At 39.5% G+C, this 18,354-nt stretch overlaps 1 protein-coding gene across 4 annotated transcripts in view; it reads left to right on the top strand.

Annotated features, from left to right (window-relative positions):
* Nucleotides 1–17,013, top strand: part of LOC103467583 (myosin-10-like) — a 71,441-nt gene extending 54,428 nt beyond the window's left edge. For all 4 annotated transcript variants that reach the window (XM_008414134.2, XM_008414119.2, XM_008414126.2 and 1 more), the window contains 17 exons: nucleotides 3,007–3,219; nucleotides 3,852–3,996; nucleotides 5,000–5,206; nucleotides 5,280–5,384; nucleotides 6,391–6,543; nucleotides 7,717–7,965; nucleotides 8,046–8,258; nucleotides 9,534–9,746; nucleotides 11,132–11,293; nucleotides 11,487–11,615; nucleotides 11,691–11,779; nucleotides 12,466–12,589; nucleotides 12,737–12,826; nucleotides 13,712–13,830; nucleotides 13,909–14,017; nucleotides 14,090–14,262; nucleotides 14,859–17,013. In XM_008414134.2, coding sequence (XP_008412356.1) covers nucleotides 3,007–3,219; nucleotides 3,852–3,996; nucleotides 5,000–5,206; nucleotides 5,280–5,384; nucleotides 6,391–6,543; nucleotides 7,717–7,965; nucleotides 8,046–8,258; nucleotides 9,534–9,746; nucleotides 11,132–11,293; nucleotides 11,487–11,615; nucleotides 11,691–11,779; nucleotides 12,466–12,589; nucleotides 12,737–12,826; nucleotides 13,712–13,830; nucleotides 13,909–14,017; nucleotides 14,090–14,262; nucleotides 14,859–15,006 — 2,641 coding nt within the window. In that variant the 3' untranslated portion in view covers nucleotides 15,007–17,013. The remainder of the gene's footprint in view (nucleotides 1–3,006; nucleotides 3,220–3,851; nucleotides 3,997–4,999; nucleotides 5,207–5,279; nucleotides 5,385–6,390; nucleotides 6,544–7,716; nucleotides 7,966–8,045; nucleotides 8,259–9,533; nucleotides 9,747–11,131; nucleotides 11,294–11,486; nucleotides 11,616–11,690; nucleotides 11,780–12,465; nucleotides 12,590–12,736; nucleotides 12,827–13,711; nucleotides 13,831–13,908; nucleotides 14,018–14,089; nucleotides 14,263–14,858) is intronic.
* The last annotated feature ends 1,341 nt before the right edge of the window (nucleotides 17,014–18,354 follow it).

Genomic DNA, 18,354 nt, shown 5'->3' with positions numbered 1-18,354 from the left:
CTATGCCAATGTGGTATTTAGTGGAGGCCAATGCTAAAGCTATGTATCAACGTGATATTTAGTGAAACCAATGCTAAAACACTATACCAACATGGCATGTAGTGGAAGCTAATGCTTACTGCTATACCAGTGTGGCATGTAGTGGAAGCCAATGCTTAAACGCTATATGAATGTGGTATTTTGTGGATGCTGATGCTAAAGCACTACACCAACATGGTATTTAGCAGAAGTTAGTAGTTCAGTCAAAAACACAGGATATCAGTTGATTTTAAATGGTTTATTTGCATTCTGAGTAGATAATATACATAATCTGCTGCACTGCATCATGGGTAGAGGACACGAGGAGAGGAAACTGTTGCATAAACAGCATACTTCAAAATAAGAGTACAAATATAGACAGATGACAACTTTGAGACATCTTAACACTTGATAACCAAAGCTTATCAAGTTTTGGTTATCAAAAACTTGACAACTTTTAGATGTCAATCTTATTCATCTAAAAGTTTACAAAATGATGTCTTTAGAATTGATCAAGAAAATTAAATTTAGGGGAAGCTAATTGAGCTAAACGCTTTTAAAGTTAGTTAAAGCACTAAATGAACAATTAGTGCTGCTATTGGCGCATCTAGCGATCTAATACCTCAGTTTTCTGGTTTGTTTGTTTGTAAGCTGTCACATTTGCCCAAACAGAGGTGTCGGTATAATCAGTGGAGAAAAATGATCTAAACTTAGCAGCTAAACATGAAGATATTTTCCCTCCTCAAACATTATTTAAAACAGACAACTGAGGCCAACAAACTGCCCTCCTCTGACCTGCACAGCGTTGGTCTCGGCGTTGCTCATTTCAGCCTCACACACACTCTCTCTTCAGAGCACAGCCCTACATGCCGTATCCATGGCAACAGCACTGCCGAGATGCAACGGAGTCGTTACCATAAATAGTCGTTTGAGCAACAAAACACACGAGTGAGTCTGTAAGCGGTCGGCGCTCTCCCTCTCTTTTGTTTTACGCTCTTATCTCCAGAACAAAAAATCCCACTTGCTGTCATTTTAACCGACCGACGACCCGGACACGAGGTCCGACCGTCTGACCGTCTGATTTTACAGACAGGAATCCTGGGGTTTAGTCCCAGCCTTCATTAAAGCTCCACGGCCCTCATCTTGAACTCTTCAGCAAACAATCGGGCCGGTCTTGGCCCTGAAAGTGGGGCGCCATGTTTATATGAAAGTCATTAGTGGCTTTAATCAAACCATTCATGTGATCTCATAAGTGGATCTTTATAGCGTCCAGAGAGGAGATATTTCTGAGTGAGGAATCTCACAGGGAGGCTCATAGCCGCTGCGAGGTCTCAGTTCGGGTCTCTGCACTGCCACCCTGTGGCAACCAGGATGAAAAGAGGGATGAACTTACAGCATTTTATTAAGTATTTATGCTCCTATATTTACTCCCCGTTCCAACAAACTTCTGCCTTACAGAGCAACACAACATAAACAGGAAGTGGCAGGAAAACAAAACTTCTGGCAGATTTAAGTTTGTAGAAATTGTTTAATTTTCCCAACATGTTTCTTCTGACTGGACGTGTTTTTGGAATTGAATCTGCCATCGAAAGATTATCCCTAAACTCCTAAATCATCAAAATGCCTGTGGAGAATCTGGTCGTGAATTATAATAAGGGTTTAGTGGTTATAAAACCAATAAAGGCGGAGAATTATCATTTCAACGAGCCGGCTCAAGACGCATTGAATTACCTTCCTGATGAAGAATTTGTATGGAAAATTTGGGACAGAACTGGATCAGCGGTTTCCTCCTTCTTGAATCGTTTGTTTGTTTTACAGATTTTTTTTTTTTTCAGCAGAAAGTAATTTTTTTTTTCATGCTTTTTATCCTTCATTTGTTCTGTTGGAATCCTGATTGGAAAAGAAGAAAGAAAGGAGGGAAAACTTTATTTCTTTTATATTTATTTTCTCTTCCTGCTGATTTCATTTTCTCTTTTCTTCTCTCCTGTTTTCTCTTCTCTTAAACGCAACTATTTTAAAACCTAAATCCATAAAAATAATTTTTTGCTCTAACTACACAGATGTTTGCAAAGTTCTTTAAAATTAAAAAATCTTAGGCAGACATTTAAATTCAGTTCTACTTCCAGCCAGTTTTCTCTCCAACTGGAGCTGCAGGTCTTTACCAGCTGCTCACATCAGATGCCGACATTTTTTTTCCAATCTTTGTCAAATGATTCAGGTTTAGTCCGATTGGATCAAGAATAGAAAGAAATCTAAACTTTGCATCTCTTCCAAATATTTATGTTTCCCCAACAGAGGGACACATTATGGCTTTTTTTTCAAAAATATTAATTATTTTCTTATATCTTTTTTTCTAAGATAAACAGAAATGGCAGAGTATCCAAAAATTATATTCAATTAAGAATAAAAAAAAGTATTTGGTGAAAAGTTTACTCAAGTCCTGACTAACTGATCAAATTATCGGTAATTTAATATTTAAAATTACATCACCAGACGAACCAAAATATAAAGTTAAATGGGACTAAAATGACAATTATTCGTATAAGTAACAAAAATTAATAAAATCAGGCAAAAGATTTTTTAATTAGTTTCTTTCAATAAAGAAACTTTTGAAACTTTAACAAAAACTGCAGAAGTGTCTCTGGTGAATTTTAGTTTTTCATTCAGTGGTTAGAAAAACCAGAAATTTTACTCAAGTAAGAGTAGAAATACGTCATAATACAATTACTAAAGTGAAAATACAAGTAAATTTTTTTTTTAAAAGTTTCTGAAGTAAATGAAAGTAGTAACGACCCATCTGTATGATAAATCCTCTCCTCGCTTTGCATCATCAGCAGCATCTTTACGTGTTTCAGAGGGATGTGAAAATAATCAGATGTTTTAGTTTCTCACCTCTGTTCACAGCCATCTCTACATGTTAACATATATTGACCACATGTCAGTAAAATCCTGCATTAACGGCTCGTGTTCCTGCGTTTCTCCAACCAGGAGCGACGAGGAGGCGGCTCAGAAGAACAACGCGCTGAAGCAGGTCCGGGAGCTGCAGGCGCAGCTGGCCGAGCTGCAGGAAGACCTGGAGTCGGAGCGGATCTGTCGCAGCAAAGCGGAGAAACTGAAGCGGGATCTGAGCGAGGAGCTGGAGGCGCTGAAGACGGAGCTGGAGGACACGCTGGACACCACGGCCGCCCAGCAGGAGCTCAGGTACAGCAGCAGCACAAACCTCTGGGCCAGAACCCAGCAGTCAGACGGACTCAGAGCCAAAACAATGTTTTTATACCTGCTCAGCAATAAATTAAGCATGCAAGATTTTGGTTAAACACATAAAGTAGTGAGATTTGTTATAGATACAAAAAACTTTAAATTTTTTGCAGGTTTGAAATGTTAAAAGAAATTTTGCAGGGATCAATTGGAAAAGAAATACAAGAATTGTTGTCATTTCCGAGCAATAAAATGAGGATTTGGGTCTCTCCTTCTATGAAAACGCTAACTTTAGCCACATTTAGTAGATCAGTTAAAAACAGATCAAGATGCAGTAAAGTTAAATTTAACTAGTTTTCAAAATAATAAAGCTTATTAAGTGTATTTCTTTATTTTGTTGATTATTTTTTAGATTTAAATTCCCTTTAGACTAAATAAATTAAACTTTAATTTTGGCTAAACTTTGGACGCGCCTTACTGGAGCAGGAATGTGAGGAAATAACTGCAGATGTTTTGTTTCCCCATTTGAAGCCAACATTCAGTCCCAACCCTGCATCTTATGTAGAGCTGCACAAAACTCACTCAGTTTCATGAAGATGAGCTTCATAAGTGTCTCCTCTGGGTTTGATATCCAGGTCGAAGCGAGAGCAGGAAGTGGCAGAGCTGAAGAAAGCCATAGAAGAAGAATCCAAAAACCACGAGGCTCAGATCCAGGACATGAGGCAGAGGCACGCCCAGGTTCTGGAGGAACTGTCCGATCAGCTGGAACAGGCCCGCAGGGTGAGTCTGCAGCTGCTGCATGACGACGTGCCCAGAGATTAAAAATACCCAGGGGTTAAAAATACCCAGGGATTAAAAACACCCAGGGATTAAAAATACCCAGAGATTAAAAATAACCAGGGATTAAAAATACCCAGGGATTAAAAAAGTAACCAGGGATTAAAAATACCCAGAGGTTAAAATAACCAGGGATTAAAAATAACCAGGGATTAAAAAAGTAACCAGGGATTAAAAATACCCAGAGGTTAAAATAACCAGGGATTAAAAATAACCAGGGATTAAAAAAGTAACCAGGGATTAAACAAGTAACCAGGGATTAAAAATACCCAGGGATTAAAAATAACCAGGGATTAAAAATGCCCAGGGATTAAAAATACCCATGGATTAAAAGTAACCAGGGATTACACTACAGTTAGAGCAGCTCTACTTCAACATCTAGCCAGCAGCCAAGGAGAAAAAAAGAGTTTGGTAAAAAGTTTACTCAACTACTGATCAAATTATCACTAATTTAATATTTTAAATTAGATCAGACGGACCAAAATATAAAGTTAAGTGGAAATTTTGGTATTTTAAGGACAAAAATGACAATAATTCATACAAGTAACAAAAAATTAAATCAGGCAAAAGAAAAAAAAAACTGTTTCTTTCAATAAAAACCTAATAAAAAAACTGCAGGTGTGTCTTTGTGTCTGGTGAATGTTTGGTTAAAATATTTCTTGCTTTTCATTTAGTGGGTAGAAAATCCAGAAATGTTTCTCAAGTAGGAGTAGAAATACTTCGTAATGAAATTACTCAAGTAAAAGTAAAAAGTATAGCGCATTAAAAAAAACTCCTAAAAGTAATTTAAAAAAAAAAAAAGTTACTTCCGTAGAAGAGGAAAAAGAAAAAGTTTTATTTATACATCATTTATCAGCAACCAGGCAGTTCAAAGTTCAGGTAAATGTAACTAGTAGCTGCCCGTCTCTGCTGCACGGCGCCGTCTGACGGGTTTCTTTCTGCGCAGTTCAAGGCCAACCTGGAGAAGAACAAGCAGTGCCTGGAGAGCGACAACAAGGAGCTGGCCTGCGAAGTGAAGAGCCTGCAGCAGACCAAGACGGAGTCGGAGTACAAGAGGAAGAAGGTGGAGGGCCAGCTGCAGGAGTTCGTGGCCCGAGCCACCGAGATGGAGCGGGCCAAGGGAGAGCTGAGCGAGCGCTCCCTCCGCCTGCAGGTAGAAACACGCCACCGCCGCCCTCCGGCTCCGCGCTGAAACCCGGCTCACATCCCCTCTGCTTGTCCCACAGACGGAGCTGGACAACGTCTCCGCCTTACTGGAGGAGGCCGAGAAGAAAGGCGTGAAGCTGGCCAAGGAAGTGGACAACCTGAACAGCAAGCTGCAGGACTCTGAGGTTCGACCGGTTTGGACAAAATCACTCCAGCATCATTTGGTTTGAAATTCAAAAATGGCTGCAAAAAGTGAGAATTCGTCTGTTCAATTGACGGGAGATGAATAGTTCAATTAAAACTGGAGCATACACTGCAAAAACACAAAATGTTACCATGTTTTCTATGTTCTGTTGTAAATATCTTAGTTCACTGAAATAAAACAATCTAACTTACAAGCAGCTTTTTAGCAAGAGCTTATTTAAGACCAATGATTCCTTAATATTGATGATAAAGTACATATTCCATCGGCAGATTATTTCACTTATGTGAAAATAATCTGCCAATGGTAACACCTACTTTTTTTATAAATGTTAAGAAATTATTGACTTAAAAGAAGCTTTTAAATCTGAAGTTAGTTTAGTTTTATTTCTGGTGTATTAATATATTTGTACTAGAAACAAAACTAAACCAAAGATTTTGTTTTTTGCAGTGTATACACATTTTTAATAGGCTTAATTGTCAACCTGCTAGTTTACTTTTTATATTTAAAATAGTTTCAGACCTCTCTGTGATTTTTGTCCAGGTTGATTTAAGAAATGAACTTTTAAATGTTCTAAGCTACAAAAAGTGACTGGTATTGATATCCGATAACACGGCTGGTTTGGCAGTATTTACCAATATTTTGTTTTGTCAAATCTTTTAATTTCTTCATTAATCATGAGAATAATCAGTAGATTACTGGATTTCTAAAATAATAGGTTGCAAGTTGCGTCTCCGGCCCCACAGGTTGCAGGATCTCCTGCAACTCAGGCTAAGATGCTAAAAACACAACTAATTTTTCTAATAAATTTATAACAAAATGCAAGTTTTGCGTTTGCTGAAACGGGTTGTAAACTGTTTTTTTTTTTTTTTTTTTCATCAGTTTATATAAATATCTACATCCTGTAAGACGTTTTGCATGAGTCTTATGTTGGTTTTCATTTTATTTTCAAACCTTAAGAATAGAAATAAAGATGTTGTCTCTCTCAGGAGTTGCTCCAGGAGGAAACTCGTCAGAAACTGAATCTGAGTGGCCAAATCCGCCAGCTGGAGGCAGAAAAGAGCAACTTGCTGGAGCAGCAGGAGGAGGAGGAGGAGGCGCGCCGCGGCCTGGAGAAGCAGCTGCAGACGGTTCAGGCTCAGGTAGGACGAAGCCGCAGCTGCTCCTTCCAGCTGCTCCAAACTCAGAGGCAGAGGATGTGAGACACCTGCAGCAATTCACACACAGATTGCAGAGAAAATGTGAGTCGGATTTGGATGAGTGTCGGCAACCGATAGACAAACAGAACTGGAGCCGTCAGCTGTGGAGCAACACTTGGTGCAAAGTAACACGACTGTTTTCGTTCCTCAACCTTCAGGACACAAACAAGAGAGAAAACCAGAAGAAATGGGAAAATTTCAGAGCAATTTATCAGAAAAATCTGTTAAAAAGATTTTAACAGATCATCTGTTCTGCTTGTCTATTATTATTATTATTATTATTATTATTATTATTATTATTATTATTTTGTTACTTTCTACACTATTCAAGCAGTTGGCATAAACAGCACATTTACTTTTGGGAAACCAGTTTGTGAAGAATTCTTACATTTTTATTAATTAGTTTTCAAGATGTGTTTGCTAGTTTTTATTCATTATCATTAGTTAGTCATTATCATTGCTTATTGTTTATAATAAGCAATATTGCTTATTATAAGCATAACTAATAACTAATGAAAAGTATAACTTACTTTTCATTAGTTATAGAAGTAGTTTTTAATTTTTCACAGTTTGGTTCATTTTTAGGTGCAGAATTCATAAATTGTGATTACTCAATAGAAGATGACATTTCACAAAATTTATTCAATTATTGGTTGAAAATAATTGAAAATATTTAGTTGAAAATATTTATTCAGTTGGTTGAAGAACCAGCTGGTTTAGTTAGTAGAATTTGGTGTTTTCTACCAACTTGTCGCCATTTTGCGCCGCCAGGAGGTTTATAGAGCCGTAATTTGCCGACAGCTGATGTAATCTGCTTCTGGGGCAAAAAGTAAATCAGTTTCCTGTCAGTAGATTCATAAACATAAAAAGGGAGGATATCTAAAATACGAGGATGTTTTAGTTAGTTTTTAAATGTACAATATAGTCACAGTTAGTTGTAGTTTTTCCCCATTAACTACCGTTTTTATTTATTTCAGTTGATGAAAATGTTTTCTCAGTTTTTGTTATTTTTAGTCCTGATCAATTCAAAACGTCACCATCAGGACCTTAATTTCAGTCTTAGTATTAGGACATCTTTAGTTATGAATTTACTGATGCTAAATGTTTTCTCCGCAGCTGTTTGAGACGAAGAAGAAGCTGGACGAGGATGTGGCCGTGATCGAGGGTCTGGAGGAGGCGAAGAGGAAACTGCAGAAGGACGTGGAGCTCACCAACCAGCGGCTGGAGGAGAAAACCATGGCGCTGGACAAGATGGAGAAGACCAAGAACCGGCTGCAGCAGGAGCTGGACGACCAGATGGTGGACCTGGACCACCAGAGACAGATCGTCTCCAACCTGGAGAAGAAGCAGAAGAAGTTCGACCAGGTAGGCCCGAAGCCGAGACGTGGACGTTTTTCATCGCTGGGCTCTTAGTTTAAAGGTTCACTTTGTGACGTCGCTGTCAGATGCTGGCTGAGGAGAAGACGATCTCGGCTCGGTACGCTGAGGAGCGCGACCGGGCCGAGGCGGAGGCCCGGGAGAAGGAGACCAAGGCTCTGTCTCTGGCCAAAGCTCTGGAGGAGGCGCTGGAGTCCAAGGAGGAGCTGGAGCGGTTCAACAAGCAGCTCCGCGCCGAGATGGAGGATCTGATGAGCTCCAAGGACGACGTGGGGAAAAACGTGAGCAGCTTTCACCTGATTGGACCGCTTTGTTTACCGCCAGGCTGCAGGTCCCTCTTGAAAATGAGATCTGGATCTCAATGGGGTTTACCTGGTTAAATAAAGGGAAGAAAAAAAAGGTCACAGGTTAAAATAAAATCTTTAAATTTAACCTAACTGGGCGATACAACTTAAAAGCGTCTCAGATTGTTTTTCATACCAGATCTTTTTTTCTAAAAAAGAAATTTGATAGGAAATTAGTGCTGCCAACAGTTAAAATTTCTAATCTGATTAATCCCAGGGTTGCTGCTGAGATTACTTTAGTAAGAAACAGGAAAAGAATCCTGTAGAGAAACAACTGAAACAGAAAAGGCAATAATTCGAACGTCCCAAAAGCCCAGAAGTCTGCGAGTTAAACTGCACTTTTTAAAAACATGAATGGTGTTAAAACAATGTGAAATAATGCAGAATAAACCTGTTAATTTTGATAGCCTTACAGAAAATATGTTGAATTTTATTTCCCTCTGCGTGTTGTACGACGGAGTTTTATAAAGAGAAAAATAAGAAAAAACTGTCTCAAATCTAATTGACTAAAATTTAGTCATAATATTAGCAAAAAAATGTCTTAAAGTTTCAAAAAAGCGAGAAAAAAGCTTCTGTAAATTTATCAGCTCAGTCTTTCTCGTTCTTTATTTGAAATAAACTCGGTTGTTTCAAAGTCCTGCTTTGAAGACTGAGTGTTAAAAGATTAATTATTTATTTATCTGTAAAACCAATAATAAAGTATAACTTTACAAGATGCTCAACATTTCATTTAAATCTTTTAATTTTCACTTTAGAGTTCTCATAAAATTACTATTTCATCCTCCTAATATTAAAACTTTATCTTTTATTTCGACTTTATTGTTGTATGACTGCACAATTGTAATATTATGACTTTATTCTGGCAATGAATAAAATAAAATAAATGTTAGCCTCCACCTAAGATTCTTCAAACTAGAAAATGTGAAGCAAACTTTGTCAAACAAGATGGCCGCCCTCCTCGGCGTTCTGACATCATTCTGAACTGTGGAAACACAAAGAGCATTAGTGGGGGAAAAAATCCAGATTTTCCAAAAATTAAATCTTAAGAAAGCAAACATCAACAATATTAATCAATAAACTCGATTTATTCCTCAGCCCAGAAGCTGTTATTTCCCTAATGACAGAATTTTGTTTTCCAATCCAGAAAAGATCTAAATGAGTCTTTTTTTTAATTTTATTTCTTTCTGCTGATTTTCCTGTCGCTGCACTCAGGTGCATGAACTGGAGAAGTCCAAGCGAACCCTGGAGCAGCAGGTGGCGGAGATGAGGACGCAGCTGGAGGAGCTGGAGGACGAGCTGCAGGCCACAGAGGACGCCAAGCTGCGGCTGGAGGTCAACATGCAGGCCATGAAGGCCCAGTTCGACCGAGACCTGCAGGCCAAGGACGAGCAGGGAGAGGAGATGAAGAGAGCGCTGGTCAAACAGGTCGGAAACACAAAACCTTACCAAGTGTTTCTGGTCTGGATTCTGGTCCAAATACGCTTGAAATAAGATAAAACAAGGAAGAAATATGAGGGTTTTTTAAGCCAATAAGTCTTAATATTTGTTAATATTAATTATTTAACCTATAACATGGAGGAAAAAAATGTCTTGTTATAAGTTACATGTGTCAAACTCAAGGCCCGGGGGCCAAATCTGGCCCGCCGTAGGTCTTTATGTGGCCCTCAAGACTTTAGAGGGACCAGCGGCGGGCAGAGCAACCAAACATTGTACTAAAGTAAGAGCAGCAAAACTTCAACATATTTTTACTCAAGTTAAAGTAAAAAGTAGCAGCCATGGAAGAAATTACTCTAGTAAGAATTAAGAAGTATTTGGTAAAAAGTTTACTCAAGTAACTCATCAAATTATCAACCATGAAATATTTAAAAATGACATCATCAGATGGACCAGAATATAAAGTTAAGTGGAAATCTTTGGTATTTTAAGAACGTAAATGGCAATAATTCATGTCAGGAACAACAAATAACAAAATCAGGCAAAATAATTTTTCTCCAAATAATTTTCTTTTAATATAAAATTTATGAAACTCTAACAAAAACTGCAGGTGTGCGTCTGGTGAATTTTTGGTTAAAACATGTTTGTTTTTCATTGGGTAGACAATCCAGACGTTTTACTCAAGTAAGAGTAGAAATACTTTATAATAAAATTACTCCAGTACAAATAAAAAGTACAGTCTTGTAAAAATACTCCTAAAAAGTACTCTTCTTTTTTTAAGTTACTGAAGTAAATGTAACTGGTTACCACCCAACTCTGAGATGAACAATTAATGGGACCTAAAAGACAACAATTGTTTTTAGCAACCAAATCAAAGCAGTTTTCATCTGTTTACTAGAAAATTACATAATTGTGAAAAGATTTTCAATATTATTTAATTTTAGGAAGTGCATAACAAACACAGAGTTAGCTTTTTATTAACATCTTAATGTGTTTTCTTAATACAATCTGCCACAACCGGCCCTTTGACAACAGTCATGATCTTGAAGTGAAATAATCTGCCAGTGGACATGGAGCTTGGTTGCTAGGTGACGGGCTCTGGTTGCTAGGTAACGCTGCCGTGGCAAAATCGGCCAACGGAACTTTTGCTTTTTCATTTTTTCATTAATATTAAGGAATTATTGACTTAAAATAAACTGACATGTCTTGCTGTAAAGTTAGTTTTTGTTTTATCTGAAGTGTACTAAGATATTTGTACTAGAAGCTATAAATACTTGGTAAGAGTTTGTCTTTTTGCAGTGCGTTTTCCTTGGTTTAATGCGATCAGTAAACCAGGGTTTGAATTTAGAGACGGGTTGCCTGGTTTCGTCCTCCAGGTGCGCGAGATGGAGGCCGAGCTGGAGGACGAGAGGAAGCAGAGATCTCTGGCTGTCGCTGCCAGGAAGAAGCTGGAGGTGGACCTGAATGAGCTGGAGGGTCAGATCGAAGCTGCCAACAAAGGCCGCGATGAAGCCATCAAACAGCTCAAAAAGCTGCAGGTACGACAAACACACCCTAAACGCTACCCTCTGATGTGGACGTAAAGTTTGAAGTCCATACCAATCAATAACACTGTTGGACTTAAAGTGCGTTTTAAGTCCCGTCACTGTACTGTGGTAGCGATGAACATTTAGACTTTGCGTAAATAAGGCTGTTGCTGAAGTGACGGCGGTTTAACTGTCGGTCCTGCAGGCTCAGATGAAAGACTACCAGAGAGAGCTGGAGGAGGCTCGGGCCGCCAGAGACGAGATCTTCGCCCAGTCGAAGGAGAACGAGAAGAAATTCAAGAACTTAGAAGCTGAAATCTTGCAGCTCCACGAGGTTCGGGATGTTCTTCTGTTTTGTGGGTTTCTGGTGTTTGGCGAGACCCGAGCGCCTCTCTGTGTGTTTGTGCAGGACTACGCGGCGTCGGAGCGCGCCCGGCGCCACGCGGAACAGGAGCGGGACGAGCTCGCCGATGAGATCTCCAACAGCGCCGCTGGGAAGTCAGTACTGCAGCCGCCCTGCGGTTTCATCTGCACTTAGACATTGATATTATCATCATCAGGGTTGGGCAAGTTACTTAGAAGTAGTAATCAGTTACTAATTACTGATTAGTTCCCCCAAAGGCAGTCCAGTTAGTTTACTAAGTACTTGTTTTCAAAAGTAATTAGATACTTAACTACTAAAGCAAATAATAAAATGAACAACCTGAATTCGCTATAAAGTAATAATAATATCAGCCTAGCTCTATTTTTCTGCATTTTCCATAATATAAATATAAAATGTAATCAATAAAACTGTATTTCTTACTGTTCAATCATGTAAAGTTATTTTGTTGTCTGATGTTGATCTACACTCCTGTTTGTTACCGAGACTGTTGGAGACGATCGTGATTGTCACAAGACGCTCACAAACAAAATCACACAGTCTGCTTACAAATCTGTAGCAGTAATCTAATTACTGTATCTGAGTCGCGATCCCGTATTTTAATCATTACTTGACAAGAGTAACCGTTACCTAACTTATCTTGAATTGTTCTAAAACTGCTTTATATATCAACCATGATTTAAAATAATCATGATTTTGAAGAACTGAGTTACTTCTAACGTGTTGCAGCCCATCACTGATCGTCATGAGATGTCTGTATAATCAGACGAACTGCGTGTGTGTGTGTGTGTGTGTGTGTCAGGTCGTCGCTGCTGGAGGAGAAGAGGCGGCTGGAGGCTCGCATCGCCCAGCTGGAGGAGGAGATCGAGGAGGAGCAGGGCAACATGGAGCTCCTCAACGACCGCTTCAGAAAGAGCAGCACGCAGGTGAAGCCATCGCATTCACTGCCACACATTAGACATTTCAGTGGTGAAAGTTTGTTTGTGAAATTTGAGGCGACCGAAAACAAAGCACTGCTGAGAAGTCCTGAAAGGTGAAGCGTCTCCTGCTCTGCCCTGGTTTCCTGCCTGCAGGTGGACACGCTGAACGCCGAGCTGACTGCAGAGCGCAGCGCTGCGCAGAAGAGCGAGAACGCTCGGCAGCAGATGGAGCGGCAGAACAAGGTCCAGCTTTTATTACGCTGTGCTTAAAACTATGATAAAAAATCTGCAAACACACTCAATAAAATTATAAATGCATCAAGTACAGGTGCAGCAGAAATATTGATGAGGAGAGACATCAGCAGTAGATGAAAGAAACAGCTAAACTAGAAACAGTTGAAACCATAAGTTTACATACATGAATAAAATCTCTTAAAGGGGCGGAACTATGTGGAATTACTCGTCATTTTGAGCTATACATCATGTTGTAATGTTATTCCCTCATCAAAAACAAACCTGGAGTGTTGCTTTGCATGCATGTTTGAGAAATCCTTTAGTCTCCATGGCAACCATTCAGCTGTGCAAAACGCCTGAGTGGGCCTGGCACCGCCTCTTAGCTGCTGCTCCTCCCCCACTCAGTTCCTCCAGACTAGCGGCAGCAGCGATTAGCAAACACCTGGTGCAGCTACGAGTCTGCAGAGCTGCTTCTCAGAGCTACGCTCCTGAGAAACGGCATAAAGGAGGACGATTGTTGTGGTGAAGGCGGAGTGTCAGAAAGAGCAAGAGCTTCTTAAAGAGACTAATTTCAAAGCATTAAATTACAAAGTCTTTTTTGACATATATAGAGTAGTTTTATACAAACTGAAGGTAACACAGTGACTTGGTTGTGCTATAAAATGATACCATGTGCCTGGAAAATACATTATACCGCCCCTTTAAGGTGGTCCAGTCAATGTCTGCATCTTTGACAAAGACAAAGAATCGCTTTTTTTGTCCTCAACAATGATTATGTCCATGCTGTTCATCTAAAGTTCTGTTGATTTTTTGTTTTGTTCCTTTTTCATCTGCACTGAAAAATGTTTTAAAAATCCTTCTGTCCTGAAAGCAAATATCTGCTAATAAATGCAGGAGCTTAAAGGTAAACTAGCAGAACTAGAAGGAGCTGTGAAGTCCAAGTTTAAGGCGTCCATCACTGCGCTGGAGGCCAAGATCCTGCAGCTGGAGGAGCAGCTGGAGCAGGAAGCCAAGTAAGGTCACGTTCTAGAGGTCACAGCTCGAAGCCGCCAAGGTCGTCTGTCTCACTGCCGTCTGTCTCAAACATCCAGGGAGAGGGCAGCAGCCAATAAGATCGTCAGACGTACCGAGAAGAAGCTGAAGGAGGTGATGATGCAGGTGGAGGACGAGCGTCGCCATGCCGACCAGTTCAAGGAACAGGTAAGGAGACGTCGAAGTGAAGCAAAGCTGGTCTGATAGTTCGGTCTCCTCACGTCGCCGTCGCCCGCTCAGATGGAGAAGGCCAACTCCCGCATGAAGCAGCTGAAGCGTCAGCTGGAGGAGGCCGAGGAGGAGGCGACCAGAGCCAACGCGTCCCGCAGGAAGCTGCAGAGGGAGCTGGACGACGCCACAGAGGCCAGCGAGGGCCTCACCAGAGAGGTCAACTCCTTAAAGAACCGTTTGAGGTACGACGATGACGACGCTTAAAACCTCTGACAGTGACGACCTTTTATCCGTTTCTAATCAGCAACGCTAATCGTTACACGGAAAGCTGTGGTTCTGATCGGCCAACCAGACCAGACTGGTGGAAGTCAGCTGCTGATTGGTGCGTTTGCCATGTGGGCAGACATCCAGATTCCTCTGTCATAGAAGAAACCTTGAAGTTTCTCCATGATGAGGAACAAAACAGCCTGGAGCCAAAAGCTATCTAGAAATTAGAGATTAAGTTAATAGTGAACCAGACTTCATTTTACATTTTAGAAATTCACATTTTAACAAATGTTTCAGAGAATTCCCCAATTTAAGTTGGAAGCTAGTTTGGCAGGCATCCAACACTTGAGGGCGCTAGAGTGTGAAGAGGCTAAATAATTTATTTTTTTTGTAAAAACTACACAGTAGATCAGCTCAAAAACTTAAATAACCATCTATAATATCAGTTGCTGATGTGTTAAAGCTAAACTGAAAGGCCTCTTTCATCACTGCTTGCTACTGCAGTTTTTATTATTTCAGAATAAATTCTGAATGTTTGGAGAAACACGAGTTTATGTTTGTTTCTGAGCAGGCGAGGCGGCCCAGTCAGCAGCTTCTCCTCCAACCGCTCCGGCCGCCGCAACCTCAACCTGGACGGCGCCTCCGGCGACATGTCGGACGACGACGCCGACAGCCGATCCAACGACTTCAACGACACGCAGACCTCCAACGCCGAGTAAACGGCACTTTTTAATCCCGCTCCCTCTGTGGCCACCGGAGCGGTTCTGTTTTTTTGTTGTTTTAATCTAACGCTGCAGGGAAAATCCAACGCCCTCTTTGAGAAAATCCCGGGAGCAAACGGACACTTCTGCCTTACTCTGTATTCCGCTGGTTTGGCTCGATCATATTGTCATTTCCTCCCGTCAAATTATCCGCTCAGCTTAACGAGAACATACACATAAAGGTACAAAGTGCTTCTTTCTTTCTTTTTTTTTATACATGTTCAACTGAGTAAGTGTGTAAAACCAGAAGTGAATGGAAACAGATTTTTATTTCTGGTGCCGGACACATCCTCTCCAACAGGGAACTTCCTGGGACATGCAATAGGAAAAGCCTGGAATCTGAACTGACATGTTACTGTGAAAATGATATAGTGTTTTATTTACCTGCTTCATCTCAACATTAACGAAGGAACGTGCAGTTTGGTGTCAAAGTTCGGCCTGAAGCTGGAAAAAGATGCTGGAAAAATGCGCAGAACTGCACAGAACATCTGAAACCTGGAAAGAAATGCTTCGCTATCAATGGGTGATTGACACGTTTTCCGGTGATAAACCGCTGGTACACCTCAGTGTTTGTGCTCAGCTTCACTTTGTTTTATCATTAAACTCAAATCAAACATGGTTTATGTCACTGCTGTTCTACAGGGAGTCAGAAAAATCAACAGTTGGGAGTTTTCCTCTAAATTTCTTTTTCAGGCCAGTTTAGATAGAAATTCTGACTCATTAGATTCCAGCCTTTTTATATAAATTAAATTTATAACACTGAATTTTTATCCTGTATACGATTTAGTTTTATGTTTAACTTTTAATTCAGCTAAAAATGTTATCCAAACAAAGCAATCGGCACTAGATCGAGTCGAACCCTTTCAGCCAATCAGATTACGCTCATTTGATCACATGACCAGCAGTTGGCTAGCTAGCACAGCTAGCTAACTTCTGGCAATTCACCTCGATCTAACGGCCACATTTGCAGTTTTTGTTTTTTTAATCTTTATTAATTATTCAAAAACGACTGACAAGACACACATCAGTAACAAAAAGTTAATTTTGACATGATTAACTGAGCAGAAAAGAAGAATAGTCACAACATAGTGAGGAGAATAAAGCAGAAAAAATACTACAAACGCAAGAGGAATTTAAAATCAAACGAAACTTCTGGAAGTTTTGAAAAAGATAAAGGTGTCAGAGCCGTTCTTTAACTTTTGCTTTAAATTAACCAGGTAACGTCGTCACCTCATGGTTTGGTTGTCCAGCAGAAACTTTGAGATCGTTTCACCAGTAGGTGGCGCTGTACAGTCCGAATGAATTTAGACTAATCTGCTAGTAATATGCCAGATTTGTCTTGTAACGACTGTTCTTTGAACACCTAGAGCAAGAGAGTTCAAAGTGAGGGCTGAGGGCCATTTACGGCCGCTGGATTGATTTTATGCGGCCCCCACGACTGATATTCAGGAATGAATTAGGGCAAAAACTATTACTTTTAAATTGAAATATATTTGCACAAGTATTAGCTGTAACATAAAGTGATCAACTTTTCAAGCTTTGTGGTTTCCCTCTGTTGTCATGGTAACTTGGACCACATCTACACATTGACTTATACCCTTGATCCTGTTTTTAATTGCTGAGTGTAGACCAAAAAATGAAGTTTCTTCAATCGAAAAACATTTGACGTTTTTGTTTCTCCAAATAAATCAGATTATTTTATTAGTTTAATTCATGTTTGGTTTATTGAGGAGGTTCAAAAACAAAATCACACCACTTTTGGTGAATTTAGTTTTTTTTTTTTTTAAATAATTAGTTTTTTGGCCTACGTGACAAAAAGTTTGGACACCCCTGCTCTTGGTGCTGATTTGAGAGGCGCCCTGAGAACAGCAGTAAGCCATGAACTCAACATCAACTTGAGTAAATCTCTGACTCGAATGTACTCTGTGCCATTATCGTGAGATAAATAAATCCAGACTCTTCAGACTCATCGAGCTCTTTGTAGGCGTAGAGTTGTTAATCCTCCTGATTCAGCTCGGCTCTAAATGCAGCAGCTGGACGCCCCACACCGCTCTGCTCCGGCTCGGTTTCCTCTAATCGAACAACACTGTAAAAACACAACGTCTTACCAAGTAGTTTAGTTTCTAATTAAATATGTTGGTACACTTGAAATAAAGTTAAACAAGTGACTTCAGAGAGCTTTTTTTAAGTCATTAATTCCTTAAAATTGATGAAAAATGACTATTTTCCCTGGCAGATTATTTGACTTGTAACGTTTTTTTACTTAACTCAGCAGATTTCATCCCTTCATCTTCCTAAATGTCAGATCAGTAGAGCTACGTTTTCTATGATTGGAGACAAATAAAAAGTAAACTCCAGTCAAAAAACAAGGACATTTCTGATCTCCAAAATCGACGACAAAAAAAGAAAAAAAAACTTAGAAAAAAATTTATGCTTTGATTTTTTTTTTATTACATTTCTCAGTTTCAAAATTCAAAAAAGTCAAAAATTTACAACTGAAAGTTCAGAAAAAAATCCTGAAGATTTCTGTCTTTTTTCTGGCAACGTTTCTCTTTTCGAGCTCAGAAATGTCTGGGGGGTTTTTCTAGAAAACTTTAGAGATTGATCTAAACATTTCTGACCTTTTTCCCCTCCATCAGTTTTGGAGCAAAACCTTGTGCACCTGGTGAAAGGCAGGTCTTCTGTGAAAGAGTTGGACATTATTTAAATTTACGTAAACAATTGCGATTGTCACTTTTGTTATTGTTACTCCGTTTAAATGCCACTAATACTTGGTCGATGTTTTAATGTTTTCTATATGATTGTATTTTATAAATTGATGAAGGAATGTATTGTTGGATTATATTTTTTCTACACTATTTGGGTGGAGGCTCTATATAAACCTGTTGGGATTTTCCTGCACTTATTTTATTTCTTAATATCTTCTATCTGCATTTTAATTGTGCAAAATACACTAAACCTGTTAGTGGAACTAATATTTTATTGTCCATATTAAGGAATTATTCACTGAAGCTCCTGAATCTTTTAGAAAAGTTAGTTTTGTCTTATTTTAAGTGTATTAGGATATTTGCACTGGAAACTGGACTAAAATTCTTGGTAATCCTTTGTGTTTTTGCAGTGAAATAACCGTATGTTTCTTTAAAAGTGCCTTAGACACTAAATAGGAACATAAACAAATAAAAGCATTAATAAAACGCTAAGCACGCACCTTTTCTCCGTTTATGTTGCTGTGTTTCCAGTCATATCACAGTATTGACCAGCATGTCGGCCGCAGCAGGCCGAACTCTCCCCATTCGAAGGTTTATC

The sequence above is a fragment of the Poecilia reticulata genome, linkage group LG1 (assembly GCF_000633615.1).
Source record: "Poecilia reticulata strain Guanapo linkage group LG1, Guppy_female_1.0+MT, whole genome shotgun sequence".
NCBI classification, from domain to species: Eukaryota; Metazoa; Chordata; class Actinopteri; order Cyprinodontiformes; family Poeciliidae; genus Poecilia; species Poecilia reticulata.
The sequence above is the reverse complement of the archived record's forward strand: the minus strand, read 5'-3'. Positions and strand labels throughout refer to the sequence as shown.